The sequence below is a fragment of the Aulonocara stuartgranti genome (assembly GCF_965226115.1).
Source record: "Aulonocara stuartgranti genome assembly, chromosome: 2".
Taxonomy (NCBI): Eukaryota; Metazoa; Chordata; class Actinopteri; order Cichliformes; family Cichlidae; genus Aulonocara; species Aulonocara stuartgranti.
Genome location: NC_138940.1, coordinates 18,223,781 through 18,246,035, shown reverse-complemented (window position 1 = coordinate 18,246,035; position 22,255 = coordinate 18,223,781). Strand labels below are relative to the sequence as shown.

Below are 22,255 nucleotides of genomic sequence, written 5' to 3'. Positions count from 1 at the left end.
CTGCTCTTTCACATTAAAAGAAACGTCCAGCGGGAAAAATGACGGTTTTTGATACATATTCAGCGGGCTTTAAATATTTTGATTGGAGCGATAAAGCTGGTTCGTGTTTAGATAATCTGAATTTTTTTTATCTGAAACATCAGCGGTGCGGTGAAGGGGGGGGGTTGTTTTTTTTTACTCATCTATAATCACATAGTGACGTCACATTCACCCGACACAAAGTGGTAAACAGTGTAACGTCATAAACGTGGGACACAGCGTAGCGTGTGGTTGGAGGCGCCAAGGTGATAGAACAGATACAAGCAAATAAAATCGGGGATTTAATGATTTATTCAGCCTCTGACCCCGAGCACAGAGCACCTAACGGCTGACGTCACACAGGTACGTTTCCGCTGTACGGTCATGTTAAAGATTGCAATATCGAAGAAAAGAAAAAGGAGGTGTGATTCTGTTCTGAATGATTCAATATGTCGCTTGTCTCTGAGATTGTCCTTGTTATTGTTCTAAATAAAGTTCATTAAAAAAAAAGATGCAATATCGAGCTGTTAACAGGAGAACGCATGAGATGTCTTTAATTAATGTAGGGGAGAGTGGGGTGAGTTGTGCCAGTTTTTACTTAAAGTGATTTTAAAGCGACCGTAATGTCCAACTAAAACATGTACACATATTTCAGGATGTTGAGCAGTAAAAATGTTCTGACATGTTCAGAACAAAATGACATTCAAATGAAGACGAAATTAACTGCAGTTGTCTTCACAAATCTGGCCTACTCCATAACATCCCAGCTGTTGATGCTACTCACTGCTCCCTTCTGGCTCTACCACCAAGTTTTTGTGATGCGGTTAATGGTTTTATGCACATTTTCTCTATGGGAAATAATTATGAATATTCTCTATTACTTTTTCTTAATAAATGCACACTTAGCCACACCTGCTTTTGCATGTGATATCCCTGCCAGCTGGATCAAAATCTAATTTCTTTGTGCATGAACTGGCTTTTGAGTATTCACAAAGAAACGAACATATAAAGGCTGCTAGTGCCTTTTAGATGTTGTGTCAAAGACTTGATGGCATTTCCATCTGTAGCATCCAGCCGAACTGAGAAGGCCAGAACTGATGGTTGTTGAATGACTTTTATTATTCCTTGCCGTGTATCAGACAACGAACCAACGTAAGAGCTTATTCCCCTGTCGACTGTAGCTAGAGCCATTCATTTTTCTACTATTGTTTTTCTCTCCCTTTTCTCCATTATCAGTAGTTTGCAGTTTTCTTGCGTCTTTTGTTACATCAAGCTAGTTTCCGTTTGCAACATTCACGTCTGGTCACACAGTAAGTTACTAAATCAAAAGCACAAACATTATATTACGTTATATTATATATTAGCTAGCTTTACATATTCACTTTTACACCATCCATCTTCTTCTTTTCCATGTATCATTTTAATGTCATCCTGGATGTTGATCTCCCTCGCCACCTGACGAATGGACTTCCCTTCTCCACCTCATTCACTCAGTAAACTCTCTCTATTATAACTCTGTGGCATGAGGGTCTGTTTCTGTTTTTGGTCTGAAATTAAGAATGTCACAGTGGAAAACTATAAAAATACAATCTACAGTTACAATAAAATAATATGTTTAAAATATTCATAAGTGTGGCCCCTTGGCACAAATTACCCCAACAACACCATTTTGAAAAAAGGCATCATCCAACAGTTTTGAGTATCGACTCACAGTCTAGCTTACCAAATCTCTAACACATCTGTGAAATGTTTTCAGACTTTTCTATAACTGTTCATACGCAACAATCAAAAACCAAATCACCCCACTTTCCCCTGTGCCAAATAATAGCAGCTGATCTTCACAGCTACCTGAGGAACAGCTGAGCTGAACTTCCTCCTGACATGAAGCTTAATAAACAGAAACAGGCAGTTTTCTCTTCTTCTCCACACAGACTGTGACAGTAAAACACAAGTTTTTGTTTAACTGGTGTGATCCGTTTACATATTCCACTCTCCGTGATCAGCAGGTGTTAAACAGCTGACAGGTGAACAGGATGTTTGCAGGTAAACTTGAGGCTTTGTCTGTAGCGTCATGAGGAAAATGTTGGCTTGTTATTTAAGTTACAGAAGGACAGAGGTGTGAGACTAGGTGGAAGACTTTTTGATTTAAAAAAAAAAAATTCAAATAATTGAATTGTGGTCTGATGAGAATATTGTAGAGCTGGGCGATAGAACGATAACGATATGTATTGCGATATAACTTTTTCTTGATAGAAAAATTAAACTATTGCGATAGACCTTGCCGCTCTTATCCTCTTAAAAAAAAGAAAAAAAAGAACAGCCAATCCAAATTAAGTAGCGCAGAGCCGAACCAATCACAGCCGCAGCGTCACGTGACGTGAAGTGACTTGTTACGTACAGCAGCCAGCCACCGTACCGCCCGGGTAATGGAGGAAATGAGTTTGCCGACTAGAAAAATCAACCGAGCGTGACCACGCTCGGAAGAGAAAACAGATGATGGTTCCAATGCCGGAGAGATTGTCGAACGGAAGAGCCATAGAAGTTCCATAGTGTGAAGGTATTTCGGCTATTTCAAGTCTGACAAAAAACAGAGTAGCGTTCACTGTAAATTGCTCAGGCTATGTCCACACGTACCCGGGTATTTTTGAAAATGCAGATTTTTTCTATGCGTTTGCACCTTTCGTCCACACGTAAACGGCGTTTTTGGTCACTGAAAACGAAGATTTTTAAAAACTCCGGCCATGGTGGATATTTTTGAAAACTCCGTTTTTGTATTTACGTGTGGACTAGAAAAACGGAGAAAACACAGCGTCAAAAATGTGCGCATTTTTTGACGTCACACTGTGCGCCACGTTATTGTGTCGGTGAAATGAATTTCTACAATACTGTTACTGTTAATTCTACTCTCTGCAGTGTTTAAATGCTTACATATACACACAGTTACTGTCCCTCCACACATACGACCCGGTTCTGCTTTTATTAGTGATGTGCGGATCGATCCTGAAATATCGATTCCTCCGATACCAGTCATTTATGTTCTAGAATCGATTCTCACATTAAAATATTGATGTTTTTAGTAATTTAGGGTTAATTTGTAGTTTATCATTAACAGCAACACAGTGGAAAGAAACTATAACATTCGGATTGTCTACATTCAACAGCTACAGTGGGGCAAAAAAGTATTTAGTCAGCCACCGATTGTACAAGTTCCCCCACTTAAAATGATGACAGAGGTCAGTAATTTGCACCAGAGGTACACTTCAACTGTGAGAGACAGAATGTGAAAAAAAAATCCATGAATTCACATGGTAGGATTTGTAAAGAATTTATTCGTAAATTAGGGTGGAAAATAAGTATTTGGTCACCTCAAACAAGGAAAATCTCTGGCTCTCACAGACCTGTAACGTCTTCTGTAAGAAGCTTTTCTGTCCCCCACTCGTTACCTGTATGAATGGCACCTGTTTGAACTCATCATCTGTATAAAAGACACCTGTCCACAGCCTCAAACAGTCAGACTCCAAACTCCGCCATGGCCAAGACCAAAGAGCTTTCAAAGGACACCAGGAAAAGTATTGTAGACCTGCACCAGACTGGGAAGAGTGAATCTACAATAGGCAAGCAGCTTGGTGTGAAAAAATCAACTGTGGGAGCAATCATCAAAAAATGGAAGACATACAAGACCACTGATAATCTCCCTCGATCTGGGGCTCCACGCAAGATCTCATCCTGTGGGGTCAAAATGATCATGAGAACGGTGAGCAAAGATCCCAGAACCACACGGGGGGACCTGGTGAATGACCTGCAGAGAGCTGGGACCAAAGTAACAAAGGTCACCATCAGTAACACACTACAACGGCAGGGAATCAAATCCCGCAGTGCCAGACGTGTTCCGCTGCTGAAGCCAGTGCATGTCCAGGCCCGTCTGAAGTTTGCCAGAGAGCACATGGATGATACAGCAGAGGATTGGGGGAATGTCATGTGGTCAGATGAAACCAAAGTAGAACTTTTTGGTATAAACTCAACTCGTCGTGTTTGGAGGAAGAAGAATACAGAGTTGCATCCCAAGAACACCATACCTACTGTGAAGCATGGGGGTGGAAACATCATGCTATGGGGCTGTTTTTCTGCCAAGGGGACAGGACGACTGATCCGTGTTAAGGACAGAATGAATGGGGCCATGTATCGTGAGATTTTGAGCCAAAACCTCCTTCCATCAGTGAGAACTTTGAAGATGAAACGAGGCTGGGTCTTCCAACATGACAATGATCCAAAACACACCGCCCGGGCAACAAAGGAGTGGCTCCGTAAGAAGCATTTGAAAGTCCTGGAGTGGCCTAGCCAGTCTCCAGACCTCAACCCCATAGAAAATCTGTGGCGGGAGTTGAAAGTCCGTGTTGCTCGGCGACAGCCCCAAAACATCACTGCTCTCGAGAAGATCTGCATGGAGGAATGGGCCAAAATACCAGCTACTGTGTGTGCAAACCTGGTAAAGACCTATAGTAAACGTTTGACCTCTGTTATTGCCAACAAAGGTTATGTTACAAAGTATTGAGTTGTATTTTTGTTATTGACCAAATACTTATTTTCCTGATTTACGAATAAATTCTTTACAAATCCTACCATGTGGATTCATGGATATTTTTTTTTTCCACATTCTGTCTCTCACAGTTGAAGTGTACCTCTGGTGCAAATTACTGACCTCTGTCATCATTTTAAGTGGGGGAACTTGCACAATCGGTGGCTGACTAAATACTTTTTTGCCCCACTGTACCCTCTTTGCCCTCTTCTGCCTTTCATAGTCATGTGCGAAATACGGCTGTATAAATGGCTCGCAGCCCCTTGGCGCGCGCACTCACAACAATAGCTGAGCCTAATTGTGCAGACGTATTTTACCTCCACAAATAGCTGAGACATGGTTTGCGATACATGTGGCAAAAAAGTGCTCCAAGAGTGAGGTGTTGTGGCTATACTTTCCCAACCTTGAGACCTCAGAATTAGGGAGACAATCAAAAGGGCACATTTTACAGGGTTTATTTATCAGATAAAATACGTTAAATGTCACCGAAACAGCGGGGGTGTCCAAATTCAGAGGCTGCTTCCACCTGAGGACCCGCCCTTCGCGGTCTAAAGAAAGCCGGGTAGTACGTCTTGAGTTCCCTCGGTGGAGTGAAACTCAGCCGTCTGCTCCTTGCTATCTAAAATATAACCGGGCGCTGGCATAAACTCTCGACCGTCTCACACTTTCTTTAATTAGTTTTCTGTTTGATGTTTATTCAGCAGTGTGAAAACCCCGGAGGAACACACCTGTGGGATTAATAAAGTTAAATTTAATTTAATCTAATCTAATAACTTTAATCTCAGCCAAACCGATTTACTCACGAACAAACAAAACACTGAAAAAGCCAAACAATAACATTTTTAAGTTATCAAAGTGACTTATATATCATATTTAACCCAAGTAGTGAAAGCCTGCGGGGGTTTGAAGACGATGTGTTGATCGGCTCAGATATTTGAAGTTTACACAGCTACATTCTCACCTGAAAACATGTTAAAAGTTGGGTTTTTTTTGCGACCCAGAAAGAGAAAGAAGAGTAATATTAAAACTAAGTAGCTGCCGCCATTGTTGGAAACTGGAATTGGCTCGGCCGCGCTATGAATTCTGCAATATGGTTTTTCAATTTTGTTGTCCAGGTGGAAATCCGGGAGAATGGTGGCTCCGGGATTCTCCCGGAAAAATCGGGAGGGTTGGCATGTTTGGTTGTGGCAACATCACTAACCTTGTCAAACACCTCAGAGTAAATCATATCACAGAATATGAGGCGCGTATGTTGAGACGAACTGAAGAGGAGGAGAGGGACAGGTGCTGCTAGGGCGAGACACACGTCTCTCACAGAGTCCTTTAGTGCTGCAGGCAGGCAACGTGTTCAAATAGCGCATAACTTCAGTTTTTTTTTATTTCTATATGATGAACTCTGCATTATTAAGTGATAAGAACAAGTAATCTGATGTCCTGTAATCATTATGACGCTATAATTTGAGATAAATAAATAAAATAAGTTTTTTTGTATAAAGTATCGGTATCGGATCAGTATCGTCGATACCACCCTGAAAAGTACTTGGGATCGGAAAGGAAATCAGTGGTATCGCACATCACTAGCTTCTATGCCCCAGCTTTGTTTACTTTTTCCCACCGAGGCTTCTAGACTTCTGATTGGCCAACATTTCTGCACGGTTAGAAATCTAGCTCCACCTGCTGCTTTGGCATGTTCATAGCAGCGTTTTCCTTCATTTCTGCCTTTATGTGTGGACGGGATTATTTTTTAAAACGAAAACGGAAAATCTCCGTTTTCAAAAATGCCCGTGTATGTGTGGACGTAGCCTCAGTCTCTGACTTTAAGCGCTAATTCGTCATTCGGCTTTTGTCAGACTAAAGTAACTGTTAAAACTGTTTGAAAAGCTCAGCTATACAACAAGGAGAGATTGAGAATTTCCTTTTAGTTCTCAGTTTATTTGATATTGACAAAAGTTAGTCAATTTTGTCTGTTCTTCTGTAAAACAAACTAAGATTTATTTTTAGAATTAATATTTTGTTTCTAAGTGGAATTGACAATTTAGTAGTCTGTTTCGTTTGTTCTATTTTGAAACTTAAACGCTTCAGCGGCTGCCTTTTGTGTAGTTTGCAATATTTGCCTTTATTTATCTGAAAAAGTCTCATGTTCCTTAAGTACATCTACCCTGTTGAACTTATTATGGGAAATAAATATTTAAATAAAAACAAGCTGCTGATTATTTCACATTTCACTTGTGAGCAACGGCACATTTAAATCTTACAAATATAGTTATTTGGCTTATATCGTGATATATATCGTTATCGCCTGAAATGAAAAAAACATATCGTGATATGAAAAAATCTTATATCGCCCAGCTCTAGAATATTGATATGGGTATGCATTTGAACGAGCTGGACATGGAGCCCATTTTTGTCTTGTCAAACCTCATGAACCAGAGACAGAGACGACATCCAGTGAAAACGACGCAACATCTGCAACACGGAGAGAGCTCACCTGGAACACCGATCACACTCACGTTTGTTTGTTGGCAAACAGGTGAAGTCCTGAAATGTTTCTGATCTCTGAGGAAGGTTTCTCATCGATAAATCGATCACTGCAAAACCTTGAGCTCACAGTTGCTTCACCAATTGTAATAACCTGTAAATAATCTGCTCATGATGGAAGATGAAGAGGAGTCTCATCCTTCCCTTCAGCGTGGTCTCCTACACATGGACTTCATATTTCACTCCATCCTGGTTCCTGTTGCAGTCATATGATATTTTACGGCCGTCCTTTCTGTGTCATCATTTCAGGCCTGTGAGGGTTACCATGTTAAGTGTGGGGGGCTCGTCGAGGATCTTCAGCCTTCCCATACGAGGATTCTGCTCAGCTGTGATCTACAGGAAGTCACTTCCACCTGTCATCACCTCTCCTGGCAACTACCTCCATAGATCAGGAGGGGGGGCACACGTGTCAGGTGTGCGGGCCCTGTCAGGTGGCAGCAGCGATGCTGCAGGTGGGTGGTACAGCAGCCTGGCGGACTCGACCCCAGTTCACCTGTGTGAACAGCTCCTGGTGAGCGTACAGGAGGCGAGCGGGTTGCCATGGTGGTTTAGCATCTGCGTAGCGACGCTGTCAGTGAGGACGCTCGTCACTCTGCCGCTCGCTGCCTACCAGCTGGTTGTCATCTCTAAGGTCAGTGACGCAGGGCTTCACATATAAGATAAGATAAGATAACCTTTATTAGTCCCACACGTGGGAAACTTGTTTTGTCACCGCAGAAAGTGGACAGTGCAAAGTTACATAGCAAAAACTGGAGAACACTGGAACACAATAAGAATAAGGTACTGTACACAACTGTACAGAATAGAATAAAATACTATATACAATAGGATAAAAATAGAATACAAATGCTTTATACAACTGAGTAGAAATACAACTTTGTTGGAAAAAGAGCATTGCACTTAGTCTTATTGCACATGTGTGGATGTGTGTGTTTGATCAGTTGAAGTCTTTGTTGTGGAGTCTGATAGCAGTGGGGAGCAAAGACCTGTGAAATCTCTCCGTCCCACATCGTGGGTGCCGCAGCCACTGAAGGAGCTGCTCAGTGCTGTCAAAGTCTCCTGCATGGGGTGGGAGATGTTGTCCTACAGGGATGACAGCTTGGCCACCATTCTCCTGTCACTCAACACCTCCACTGGGTCCAGAGGGCATCCTAGAACAGAGCTGGCCCCTTCGGATCAGCCTGTTCAGTCTCTTCCTGTCCCCAGCAGAGATGCTGCCACCCCAGCAAACCACACCGTAAAAGATGGCTGAGGCCACCACAGAGTCATAGAAAGTCTTCAGGAGTGGGCCCTCCACTCCAAAAGACCTGAGTCTCCGCAGCAGGTACAGCCTGCTCTGCCCTTTCCTATGGGGGCGTCTGAATTATGAATCCAGTCCAGTTTATTGTTCAGATGAACACCAAGGTACCTGTAGCTGTCTACAGCCTCAATGTCCATACCTTGGATGTTCAGTGGTTGCAGTGGAGGATGTTTGTGCCTGTGGAAGTCTACCACCAGCTCCTTGGTTTTACTGGTGTTGATGTGGAGGTAGTTCAGCTGGCACCAGTCCACAAAGCCTTGGGTCAGTTCTCTGTACTCCCTGTCGTCCCCATCAGTGATGAGGCAGACTATTGCAGAGTCATCAGAGAACTTCTGCAGGAAGCACTGGGTGGAGCTATGGGAGAAGTCTGCAGTGTAGATGGTGAAGAGGAACGGAGCTAGAACCGTTCCCTGTGGGGCCCCGTACTGCAGACGACCCTGTCCGACACACAGCCCTGAGTTCTCACATACTCTGGTCCGTCGGTGAGGTAGTCCAGAATCATGTGGTGAGGTGATGATCCACTCCAGAGTTCTCCAGCTTGTCCTTCAGGACCGTGGGCAGAATGGTGTTAAAGGCACTGGAGAAATCAAAGAACATGATTCTCACAGTGCTACCAGCGGTCTCCAAGTGAGAGAGGGAGCGATGTAGGAGGTGGATGACGGCATCATCCGCTCCAATGCCAGGCTGGTAGGCAAACTGAAGTGGGTCCAGTGATGAGCTCACAAGGCGCCGAAGCTGAGCCAGGACCAGCCGCTCCAGGGTCTTCGTCAGGTGGGATGTCAGAGCCACCATCTTGTACAGTGGGGCAAAAAAGTATTTAGTCAGCCACCGATTGTGCAAGTTCCCCCACTTAAAATGATGACAGAGGTCAGTAATTTGCACCAGAGGTACACTTCAACTGTGAGAGACAGAATGTGGAAAAAAAATCCATGAATTCACATGGTAGGATTTGTAAGGAATTTATACGTAAATTAGGGTGGAAAATAAGTATTTGGTCACCTCAAACAAGGAAAATCTCTGGCTCTCACAGACCTGTAACGTCTTCTGTAAGAAGCTTTTCTGTCCCCCACTCGTTACCTGTATGAATGGCACCTGTTTGAACTCATCATCTGTATAAAAGACACCTGTCCACAGCCTCAAACAGTCAGACTCCAAACTCCGCCATGGCCAAGACCAAAGAGCTTTGGAAGGACACCAGGAAAAGTATTGTAGACCTGCACCAGACTGGGAAGAGTGAATCTACAATAGGCAAGCAGCTTGGTGTGAAAAAATCAACTGTGGGAGCAATCATCAGAAAATGGAAGACATACAAGACCACTGATAATCTCCCTCGATCTGGGGCTCCACGCAAGATCTCATCCCGTGGGGTCAAAATGATCATGAGAACGGTGAGCAAAGATCCCAGAACCACACGGGGGGACCTGGTGAATGACCTGCAGAGAGCTGGGACCAAAGTAACAAAGGTCACCATCAGTAACACACTACAACGGCAGGGAATCAAATCCCGCAGTGCCAGACGTGTTCCGCTGCTGAAGCCAGTGCATGTCCAGGCCCGTCTGAAGTTTGCCACAGAGCACATGGATGATACAGCAGAGGATTGGGAGAATGTCATGTGGTCAGATGAAACCAAAGTAGAACTTTTTGGTATAAACTCAACTCGTCGTGTTTGGAGGAAGAAGAATACAGAGTTGCATCCCAAGAACACCATACCTACTGTGAAGCATGGGGGTGGAAACATCATGCTATGGGGCTGTTTTTCTGCCAAGGGGACAGGACGACTGATCCGTGTTAAGGACAGAATGAATGGGGTCATGTATCGTGAGATTTTGAGCCAAAACCTCCTTCCATCAGTGAGAACTTTGAAGATGAAACGAGGCTGGGTCTTCCAACATGACAATGATCCAAAACACACCGCCCGGGCAACAAAGGAGTGGCTCCGTAAGAAGCATTTGAAAGTCCTGGAGTGGCCTAGCCAGTCTCCAGACCTCAACCCCATAGAAAATCTGTGGCGGGAGTTGAAAGTCCGTGTTGCTCGGCGACAGCCCCAAAACATCACTGCTCTCGAGAAGATCTGCATGGAGGAATGGGCCAAAATACCAGCTACTGTGTGTGCAAACCTGGTAAAGACCTATAGTAAACGTTTGACCTCTGTTATTGCCAACAAAGGTTATGTTACAAAGTATTGAGTTGTATTTTTGTTATTGACCAAATACTTATTTTCCTGATTTACGAATAAATTCTTTACAAATCCTACCATGTGGATTCATGGATTTTTTTTTTTTTCCACATTCTGTCTCTCACAGTTGAAGTGTACCTCTGGTGCAAATTACTGACCTCTGTCATCATTTTAAGTGGGGGAACTTGCACAATCGGTGGCTGACTAAATACTCTTTTGCCCCACTGTAGCTGTTGAAGGTCATCTGTGCAGTGTCATTGCAGTAGTTACCAGAGTCACCTCACAATGACAAGGTTGCTGCTTCAGCTCGTTCTTCCTGTGTGATCCTGTTTCTGGCTGTAGGTGAGGCGGATGAGTGCAGAGTGCAGACCCTTTCTTTCACTGCATGAAAGCAGACTTAAACATGTTTGATGGTTTAAAATACTTTGAGTGGTCAGTAAGAGGGGAAAGGTCTGTCTGTGTCCACAGACTCATCCAACATACTTAATGCTGGTCACATGATCTCAGGTCAGAGTTTGAGGGTCTCATGATGTTTTTGCCGCTTCTAATCCATCTTTGTGCTTCTAAAAGAAAATCCAGCACTCCCACGTCTCTACATCTGACCTTAAATCAGACTGTAGTTTGTCCTCAGAGAGAAGAAATATTTCAGGAATCCAGACATTTTTCCCTCCCCCTTCTCTCCCACGAATTCTGTCCTCCTCGTCCTCCTCCTCGTGTCCTTTTAAACTGAAATGAAAAAGGAAGCCTCTGAGAATCTCAGCTGACACATCAGCTTTTAACCGCCTTTAAGTTACTTTACTTTACCTCATCATGTTTTGGAGGAATACTCTGCAGCTGCCTCTGAGTTTATCTAGTCAGAAGCATCCGTTTATTTAAGGTGCTTTTTTCCCCTGTGAGATGTCCCAAAAAAGTTCCAGTTGGTCAGAGCAAAGATGTAAGCTTTATCTAAAGCAGCCCCTTAGTTCCTGCAATGAAAAACCCACAAAACTAACTATTATTAACCAACCCCCCAGAATCTAACCATAGTAACCTTCAGGTGATGTGCAGGTGGAGGCACTACAGGCTGAAATCTCTGAGCTGGCCAAGAGACTACGCTATGAAGTGTCAGTCACAGCAAGAGAGAGAAGCTGGACGGAGAGAGAGAGCCGGTGAGACACAACTAACAGACTTAAAACAACAACAAACAAATACATTCAAAGAAACAAAAAAAACATCCAATAGACAGCATACAACCAGTCAGTCTGTCCTCCTGCCAGGTTCCAGTTCAAGAAGAACCTGCGGCGGATCGTCTCTCAGCTCTACGTCAGAGATAACTGTCACCCCTTCAAAGCCAGTCTGCTGGTCTGGGTTCAGCTGCCACTCTGGATCAGTCTGTCTCTGGCCCTCCGAAATCTGAGCCTGGATCAGTCTGGTAAGAACCTGGACCAAATGAAACTAACCTAACCCAGCCCAAAATTATGAGGTAGGATACAGTACTGTGCAAAAGTCTTGAGCCACCCCTCATGTCTTAAAATTTTTGACTTTCCTGTATTTTTGTTAAGTGCTCTTGTGCGATAGTTCTCTTACGCGCTCATTCTTTTCCCTCCCTGCGACGTACAGCAGCTGGAGCTTCAGCTAGCAGACATACTGCGTGACAAACTGCACACAAACAGGCTGATATCATGAATAAGAGACAAAGAGAAATGCTTAAGGCACAGAGAAAAAAACAACTGAAACAGGCTGCATAATATATTTACCTATATGTTTGCAAACTTCGAAAAATTGGTGCACCTGCTCAAGAGTCATGCATAGTACCGTGACTTTTACCTGGTCCAGGATGTAGTCTACACCACTCCCAATCCAGGACCTCTGTTTTTCCTGCAGACCTGCAGGGGGCGCTGGCAGCAGGAGGTGCTCTGTGGTTCCCTGACCTCACCATACCGGACTCCACCTTGATCCTACCTGTCTGTCTGGGACTCGCCAACCTGCTCATCGTAGAGGTCAGTTTGTCAGCAGTATGTAATTAGCTGATCAGTGGTGTAATCAGTCTAAGCTTCCTGTGCACTTCTTCTTCAGGTCTTTTCTCTGCAGAGAGTCGCAGCGTCTCGAACCCAGCGACTGGTCTTGAACACCGTTAGAGGATTTTCTCTGCTGATGATCCCAATCGCTGCCACGGTGCCCTCTGTGAGTTTAAGGTGTAGTCCATCACATTGTCTGCCTGAGGTCTTAGACCAGGTCAGAACAGCCATTTGACATTCAGGAAAAAAGTTACAAGCTGAAATTTACAAAAAAGAAAAACATTTTAATCATAAAACATGCGTACTACACCTGCAGGGAAAATAACCTTTACACATTACAGCCCACTTAGACATGTGTACACCTGGACCGCCCTCATTTCCCGACCACTACACATCCCATTCAACCTGAACAAGAACTTGAATTTGATCTGTGATCAAATGGGACACCATGGGACACATGGAGACTGAGTCTTATTCATTCACACAGCACAAATATGCAGGTGATGAAGGTGTAGTAAGCTGGTTAACATGAGACAAAAATGGCATTAAATAAATAAATAAATATAATTTTATTTATATAGCACCTTTCTAGACAGAGTCACAAAGTGCTGCACATAGGATAATAAATAATAAAAGGGTAAAACAGACAATATAAAACAGTCAGAAATTTAACCAAAAACAGTCTTAAAAAAGGTGAGTTTTGAGTTTTTTAAAAACAACTACCGAGTCCACAGATCTTAATGTATGAGGGAGAGCGTTCCACAGTCTCGGGGCCACAGTGGCAAAAGCTCTGTCACCCTTAGTTCTCATCTTAGTCTGTTTTATAGCAAGTAAGCCTTGATCAGATGACCTCAGGGACCTGCTAGGGATATAGGGCTGTAGCAGATCGGAGATGTAGGCTGGTGCCAGTCCATGCAAGGCTCTAAACTGAACCATTGAACTGGTGGACAGTAGGGCTGCTCGATTATGGCAAAAATGATAATCACGATTATTTTCACTGAAATTGAGATCACGATTATTTGACGATATTTATTTAACCCTTTAAGACCTACTATAGAACCAAGTCCACCAGAGCTTATATTATTTTTTTTACATGCTGTAGTGCCATTTGTGGGAGCATTTCAAGTTGCTATACATCAATACAACTGTTATAGCCCATATTTTAATAATATGTATGCATTAAGTCCATAGTAATTACATAAATTGCAAAAAAGTGCAATAAACTACAAAAAAAACTGAAAATTGCTTTTGTTTTGTTTACATATATTTCTACTTGGAGAAATTTAAGAGGTTTATCCCTCAAAACTTTAAATACAATAAAGTTGCAAAAAATAGTTTCCCACCACAGGAAATTTATTTTGAGTGTCTTCATAGTTTTATTTTGGAGATACAGCAATTTTTATATACACTGCAGGAAAAACAAAAAACAATCCTATGATGCAAATTTGCAAAGAAAACAGCATGTGCATCATTTCACTGTGGGAAGTGTTACGAACAGCTGATTGGAACGGCAAAGCGTGTTTCTGGAATATTATGTTTTTGTTCCTGCAAGCGCTTTTTATGCAATTTTTGCAAAGCTATATGTGGAACGAAACCGTGACCGAGGACAAGCTGATGGCATAAGATGTAAGTACAACTCCTCCGGTTTCATATGCAAAACAAATTATTGCGCTAGCTTACACGGTTCAGGTTCTACAGGGATTTAAAAATAGTTACGCAAAACGGAGCGTGCTGCTCTGACCGGCTTTAAAGGGTTAACAATGACTTTAAAAAAATAATATAAAATAGTGTGCAACACCACTGAAGTTTTTTTTTTAAAACTCTCTTTTCAACCAACGGCAGTCACTCTCCAAATAACTTCTGCTTAGCTTTCCGAGCTTCCCTCGGGTCCTCTTAATCAGCGGTCTCCAACCTTTTTTGCGCCACGGACCGGTTTATGCCCGACAATCTTTTCACGGACCGGCCTTTAAGGTGTCGCGGATAAATGAGGGAGGGGCTAATAATCGGCTCAGTCATTTTTAATGATCGTTGAAAGCCCAGATCGTAATCGTGATTAAAATTCGATTAATTGAGCAGCCCTAGTGGACAGTTATAAGTATTTGGGGGTTGTTCTTGATAAGACCCTGTCCTTTGAGTCACATCTTGCTGCTACAGTGAAAAAGGTTCAACAAAGACTGTACTTTTTAAGGAGGTTGAGAGGTTTTAATGTTTCATCTGAAATGATGACTCTTTTTTTTTATAAAAGTTTTATTGAATCTGTTTTAACTTTCTGTATCATTGCTTGGTACGGTAATATGTCCCTGAATAATAAGACCAGACTTAACAACCTGGTTAAAGTGGCTGGCAATATTTCAGGGAGGTCTCAGGTCCAGGTTGTGGACTTTTATAACAGGCAGGTACTGAGGAAGGCGACCTCTGTCCTGTTGTGTTCAGGACAGAGGTCCTGAACACAACTCTTTAATGATTTTCAACTGCTTCCATGAGATCGTCGTTATAAAGTGCCTGCAGTGAAGACAAAGAGATATAGATTGTCTTTTGTACCTAGTGCTATTATCATAGTTAATAACACTAAACCATAAGTGTTGTTGCCATTGCACATTGCACTTTTTTGATGAAAAATCTAGGTTGTTTTATCAGGCTTATATTATTTTGGTGAGTGTATGTGATGTGTTGGTTGTCTGTTTGTTTGTACGGACATACTGCAAATCAATTTCCCATTAGGGACAATAAAGTTACCATTGACCATTGAAATATCAAGACCAGGACCTTAAAATGTACTCTAAATTCAACAGGAAGCCAGTGTGGCTGAAATAGCAATGGTGTCACATGTGAATACTTGGAGGATCTTGTCAAAAGTCTAGCTGCAGCGTTTTGCACAACCTACAGATGATCCAGAGAACCTTTGCTTAGACACATAAACAAAGAGTTACAATAGTCCAAGCGTGAGGAAATAAATGCATGTATAGCTATCTCCAGTTCAGGGCAAAATAAAATAGGGCTTAACTTAGCCACATTTCTTAAATAATAAAAACAAGACCAGACCAGAGAATTCACATGCCCATCCAATGTGAGAGTCGAGTCAAAAGTGACAACTAAATTCCTGATAGAGGATTTAACATACACAGGAAGAGGACCAAGGGCTTTCACTATCTGGGATACAAATCTGTCTGGAGCACATACGAGGACTTCAGTTTTCCCCTCGTTGAGTTGGAGGAAATTTACAGCCATCCAACGTTTGATGGAATCTAAGCATTCTAAGGCATTCTTCATCCTTCACATCAGCTGATCATGAGTGTCATAGCCCCGCCCTCTCTGAGCCTGATCTGAGCTCTAATTGGCTTATATCTCTTACAGGTAAAAGATTATTATGGCCACTGAATGGTTTAGGTGATTAAGTTGATCTGTATATAAGTGAAAGTTTTTAATCTCTCCACAGTCTGTGAAATGTCGGTACTGCCACCTATGAGCTTTACACTGGTGAGCTCGTTCTCCCGACATTTGTGAGTGAAGCAGCATTTGCCTCGTTTCCTGTTCATAAACACAGCTCTGACTGAGGAATGTTTCATGTTCAGATCTGCCAAGTCAACGAATGTTTGAACGTGTTGAGTCGCTCCCGCATTCCTGTCAGGTCATCAGATTAAAGTGTCTGTTCAGGGTTTTATTTTGAAAGAATGTTCCTGTGTATTAATCAGATTAAGGTGTTTTATTCTGAAAGTGTCTCACTGTGTCTCTCCTCACAGTCCATGGCTCTTTACTGGTTTGCTTCCAGTCTGGTGGGATTCAGTCACAACCTCCTCCTTCGCTCTCCTTCAATCTGCCGACTCTTGCAACTGTCGACTCCTCACTCGACATCTCCATACAGAGACCTACTGACCGCCTTCTTCGCCAAATACCGCAAATGACCGCGCTGTCAGATAATACAGCTGCAAACACCTACAAAACAAGTTGAGGACAGCAAACTGACTCAGTTTAATATTTACTAGCTGCCTGGGTCCACCTGATGGAAAAAAAAAAAAAACCAAAAACAGCTGACTGTAACTTCCTGTCAGAGTTTAAAGTCCTATAAAGTCAGATAAACGTCTGCGATGATGTGATCACCTCAGATATTTAAAGTGTTTGATGTTAATCTGAGATGTGTCTGTCTGGTCATAAATAAAGTCACTTCAGACTGTGAATGCTCTGTGTTCAAGTTCATCTCTGAACAATAACAGTGAATGCATGATCTTTGACCGCCTGTTTATTTTCCCACAGACACTCTCTAAACTTAGAAACCGTTAAAGAGGAAGGATTACAGATCAGCTACTTATTGATCAGATGTTTCCCGTATTTATACCTGTGTGGATCAATAGTGTCTTCTCTGATTCTTCTGTCACACAGTGTGACACAAAGTGGATGAGCTGTTGTGATACTCTGCACTTGTCCCAGAAGTACTGACTTTGTCTACATTATTCTTTCTATATATTTATTTGCTATGATTTGCTATGCACTGACTCTCCTGGCTTTGTTTGTGTGAGCATTCAGTCGCCTGAAAAACAAACAGCCAGCAAATTAAAGCAAATACTCCGTTACATGTTGTTTTATATTTTATTATGTCACAGAATTAAGTCATTTGTTTTCTTGTTTTCAATCTGCACACAGGTCATGTGCGGGAAAGGCCCGCCCAGCATCTCCTGACTACTACTGATGATCTGTCATCAGCAGGTTAAACCAGGAGGAGGGGTTTCTTGCTTGCTTGCTTGCTTTTGTTTGTCTCATGATACAAAGGGATTTGTTGCATATTTTTTCTTATATAGAGCCATTTAGTCATAAATGTGTTAATCAAAAGATTGGGGAGCTTTTTGTAATTCTCAGTCATTTCTGTTGAGTTTTAGATTCCTCAGCTCAAGCCAATGGTACTGGCTAGAATAACTGAAGGTAAACTGATTTGAGCTGCGTCCCAATTCAGGGGCCTCGTCCTTCGGATTTGAAGGCCGATTAGTTACAGCGACGTGACGAAGGCTGCTCCAAATGGGGCCAACAAATATGTCCTTCATTTTCCCAGATTTGAAGGATGGGTCGGGTGTATCCTTTGTGGCCCACCACATCCCAGAATTCATAGCATGGCCTAGCCAAGTTTCCAACAATGGTGGCAGCTACTTAGTTTTAACGCCGACAGTCTCGGTTGTTGTGTCCTTTGGCAATACACTTCAGCTGTTGCCTACTGGTTGTGGTCAAATTCCAAACATTTTTTACAAATAAATAACTGCAAAGTGGGGTGTGCGTAATTATTCAGCCCCCTTTGGTCTGAGTGCAGTCAGTTGCCCATAGACATTGCCTGATGAGTGCTAATGACTAAATAGAGTGCACAACTGAAAACCTACAAGACAAGGCCGTCCACCTAAACTCACAGGCCAAACAAGGAGAGCGCTGATCAGAAATGCAGCCAAGAGGCCCATGGTGACTCTGGACGAGCTGCAGAGATCTACAGCTCAGGTGGGGGAAATCTGTCGATAGGACAACTATTAGTCGTGCACCGCACAAAGTTGGCCTTTATGGAAGAGTGGCAAGAAGAAAGCCATTGTTAACAGAAAACCATAAGAAGTCCAGTTTGCAGTTTGCCACAAGCCATGTGGGGGACACAGCAAACCTGTGGAAGAAAGTGCTCTGGTCAGATGAGACCAAAATGGAACTTTTGGTCCCAAATGCAAAACGCTATGTGTGGCGGACAGTGTTGGTCAAGTTACTTGAAAAAAGTAATCAGTAACTAATTACTGATTACTTCCCCAAAAAAGTAATTCCGTTACTTTACTGATTACTTATTTTCAAAGTAATTAATTACTTAGTTACTTAGTTACTTTTTAAAAACACGATTTACAACCTGAAGAGGTGATAAAGCGATAGATCTTTCAGCCCAATTCTACTTTTTCTACATAATCCATCATACAAAATGTAATCAAATGGAAAAGTATCTTTTTTTTAACTTGTCTTATCAGTTTTAATCTTTTAACTTTATGCATCAAGCAAAAATTTAATTATATGCAACATTCTCTGACTTGAATAAATTAGTTTAACATTTAAACCTATTCTCTGCACATTCCAGCACATAAAATACAATATTTTTTGTGTTTACACTCACTCTTTCAAGTAAAACACAGCAGAAAATAAATAAAGTCAAAGACTCAGCGGTCCTGTTGCTCTATTTTCACCTGTAAAGCAGGACTGCGGTAGGCGGAGGTTTACCCTGGTGCAGGTGTGCCGCGGTCAGTTGAAGAATCCGTGAGTTTCTCTGTGAGGTTCAAGGTTCAAGGTTCTTTATTATTTGTCACATGCATAGTTATACAAGTATAACACACAGTGAAATGTAGCCTGACACGCTCCTCGACATGTGCAAAAAATTGGGGGGGGTGTAGAGGAAGAACATTATACATATATATATATATATATATATATATATATATATATATATATATATATATATATATATATACACATACACATATAGTATATACACTGGGTGAATGTGCAGTAGTAGCAGCAAGCAGGTGAATTCTGTACATTAATATGAATAGATATCTGACTATTTTACAGGATAGACAATATAAACATATTTAAAATTAAAGGAACTTGAAATGTACATTGTGCCTTGGTTTAGTGTCTGGAAGAGTCCTGTCTCAGTCAATTATAGATGATGTGAGAGGGCGGGTGTGTGTGTTTAGGGCACGGATGGCTTGGGGATAGAAGCTCCTCTTGAGTCTCTCTGTCCTTGCCCGGAAGATGCGGAACCTTCTACCAGATTGCAGAAGTTGGAACAGTTTGTTGCCAGGATGGGACGGGTCCTTCAGTATCTGCGCTGCTCTAGTCCGGCATCTCCTGGTGTAGGTGTCCTGAAGCAGCGTTCTGCTGTACGGATCACTCTCTGGAGAGCTTTTTGGTCCTTCACACAGCTGTTCCCGAACCACGATGTCATGTTCTGTGTGAGGATGCTCTCCACAGCGCCTGTATAGAAAATCCTGACGATCTTTGGAGAGACCCTGAACTTCCTCAGTTGTCGTAGGTGATACAGGTGCTGCCTAGCCTTTTTGGTCTGGACCTGAATTCCCCATTACGTCGTTGCGCACTCGGTGCTTGCTTGGAAGTTTAGGGTTTTTTTTCGCTGTAAAGTTTTCTTCCCACGCACAATGGACGCTAATGTTTTTGTCACTTTTCATGGAATCAAACTCAAAGTAAGGTCAGTACTTCCACGCTTTAAACGCTGCACGCTCATACTCTCTCCCATAATCAATATGTGATCCATTGTTGATCTGCACAAGGCTGTTGTCACTAACGGTGCACTCGCTTACGTCACTGTCGTGAGACATTCTCCCAAAAAAATCACGGTTTTAGTAACGCAGTAACGCAGCGTTCCTACGGGAAAGTAACGGTAATCTAATTACCGTTTTTGCAATAGTAATCCCTTACTTTACTCGTTACTTGAAAAAAGTAATCAGATGGTAAATGGTAAATGGCCTGCATTTGTATAGCGCTTTTCTAGTCCCTAAGGACCCCAAAGCGCTTCACACTACATTCAGTCATTCACCCATTCACACACTGGCGATGGCAAGCTACATTGTAGCCACAGCTGCCCTGGGGCGCACTGACAGAGGCGAGGCTGCCGGACACTGGCGCCACCGGGCCCTCTGACCACCACCACCATCAGATTACAGTAACGCGTTACTGCCCATCTCTGGTGGCGGAAAACTAACACTGCACATCACTCTAAACACACCATCCCCACTGTCAAATATGGTGTTGGCAGCACCATGCTCTGGGGGTGCTTCTCTTCAGCAGGGACGGGGAAGCTGGTCAGAGTTGATGGGAAGATGGATGGAGCCAAATACAGAGCAATCTTGGAAGAAAACCTCTTGGAGTCTGCAAAAGACTTGAGACTGGGGCGGAGGCTCACCTTCCAGCAGGACAACGACCCTAAACATAAAGCCAGGGCAACAATGGAATGGTTTAAAACAAAACATATCCATGTGTTAGAATGACCCAGTCAAAGTCCAGATCTAAATCCAATCAAGACTCTGTGGTAAGATCTGAAAACTGCTGTTCACAAACGCTGTCCGTCTAATCTGACTGAGCTGGAGCTGCTTTGCAAAGAAGAATGGGCAAAGATTTCAGTCTGTAGATGTGCAAAGCTGGTAGAGACGTACCCTAAAAGACTGGCAGCTGTAATTGCAGCAAAAGGTGCTTCTACAAAGACTCAGGGGGCTGAATAATTACGCACACCGACTTTGCAGTTATTTATTTGTAAAAAATGTTTGGAATCATGTATGATCTTCGTTCCACTTCTCACGTGTACACCACTTTGTGTTGGTCTTTCACGTGGAATTCCAATAAAATTGATTCATGTTTGTGGCTGTAATGTGACAAAATGTGGGAAAGTTCAAGGGGGCCGAATACTTTTGCGCTTTGTTGGATGGTGGAGGCTGTCATCTGGTGGTTAAATACTGGAGGTGATCAATCAATTATCTAATTATCAGAGACTCCACCCAACAACTCAGCAGACACGCCCAGGTATCCACCCCCTAAGAAAGAAAAGGGGAAAAAAAACCCACAGCTATCCTCTGGTGGGAGGAGTCACACATAAAACAAACACTGACAACATTGGATCATAACACAGTTAAAAGTTGAAATGTAAATGGTTGTTTTTTTATTATATAATTGATTTGTTTACATTTTATGTGGAGTGAATAAATAAAAGCATATTTATATATAAACATATAAATAAAAACATGTTGTTGTTGTTTTACATTAGTAATTCATTTTGTGCATAATTTTATATTACTGTTGATAATAAATTAATTAAACCAACAACTTGAAGAGCTGGTTGGGAGCCGGAATTCCCATCACTAGAGAAGGCGAACTCCCGGCACACCGTTTTCAGACCCCCCGCGATCTTTGGCTACTCAGGTTAAACATGATATATAAGTCACTCAGATAACTTAAAAATGTTATTGTTTGTTTTTTTCACTGTTTTATTTGTTCCTGAGTAAATCGGTTTGGCTGAAATTAAAATTCTAGTTTTCGCACAGCTGAATAAACGTCAAACAGAAAACTGATTAAACAGAAGTGTGAGATGATCGAGAGTTTGCTCCAGTGTCCTGTTATATTTTAGATAGCGAGGAGCAGACGGCTGAGTGTATTAAACCCCACCGAGACAGCGGTGACGCAAATCTGACGGCCAATTTCACAGCCACTCACTTCAGGCCTACCCGGTCTTTGGAGGACACGGCCCACGTAGACTACGAAGGACAGGTCCTCCAAAGGATGCAGCCTAGGAATTGGGACACAGCTATAGTCAGTCTCTGCTTGATTAAGGTGAAGGAGGAGAGGTAAGCTGTGTTACCGATTCCATGTGCGTTTGTTAAGTTTCACAAATAATGGAGGTCACTGTAAGTAAATTGCCCGTCTCTGGGAACCCAAAATGTCTGCTTACCTTACCCCCTTCCTTGATACTCGAGTGAGACTGCTTCCCACAGTAATACTATAACACAGAGTACAGCACAGTTGTAATAATCAGAATACTTTAATGATCCCTGAGGAAAGTATGTGGTGTCAGTTGTACAAAGTCAATAAGAACAGTAACAGACCAAACTAAATAATAATACACTATAATGCAAAGTTTACAA

At 42.4% G+C, this 22,255-nt stretch overlaps 1 protein-coding gene across 1 annotated transcript; it reads left to right on the top strand.

The window, feature by feature from the left end:
• The first annotated feature begins 229 nt into the window (after positions 1-229).
• cox18 (cytochrome c oxidase assembly factor COX18) lies at positions 230-16,780 on the top strand. Its single transcript, XM_082553227.1, has 7 exons — positions 230-381; positions 7,382-7,763; positions 11,656-11,756; positions 11,865-12,019; positions 12,472-12,587; positions 12,664-12,771; positions 16,346-16,780. The coding sequence occupies exons 2-7, from the start codon at positions 7,398-7,400 to the stop codon at positions 16,505-16,507; spliced, it is 1,008 nt and encodes a 335-aa protein (XP_082409353.1). The 5' UTR covers positions 230-381; positions 7,382-7,397; the 3' UTR covers positions 16,508-16,780.
• Positions 16,781-22,255: the final 5,475 nt, after the last annotated feature.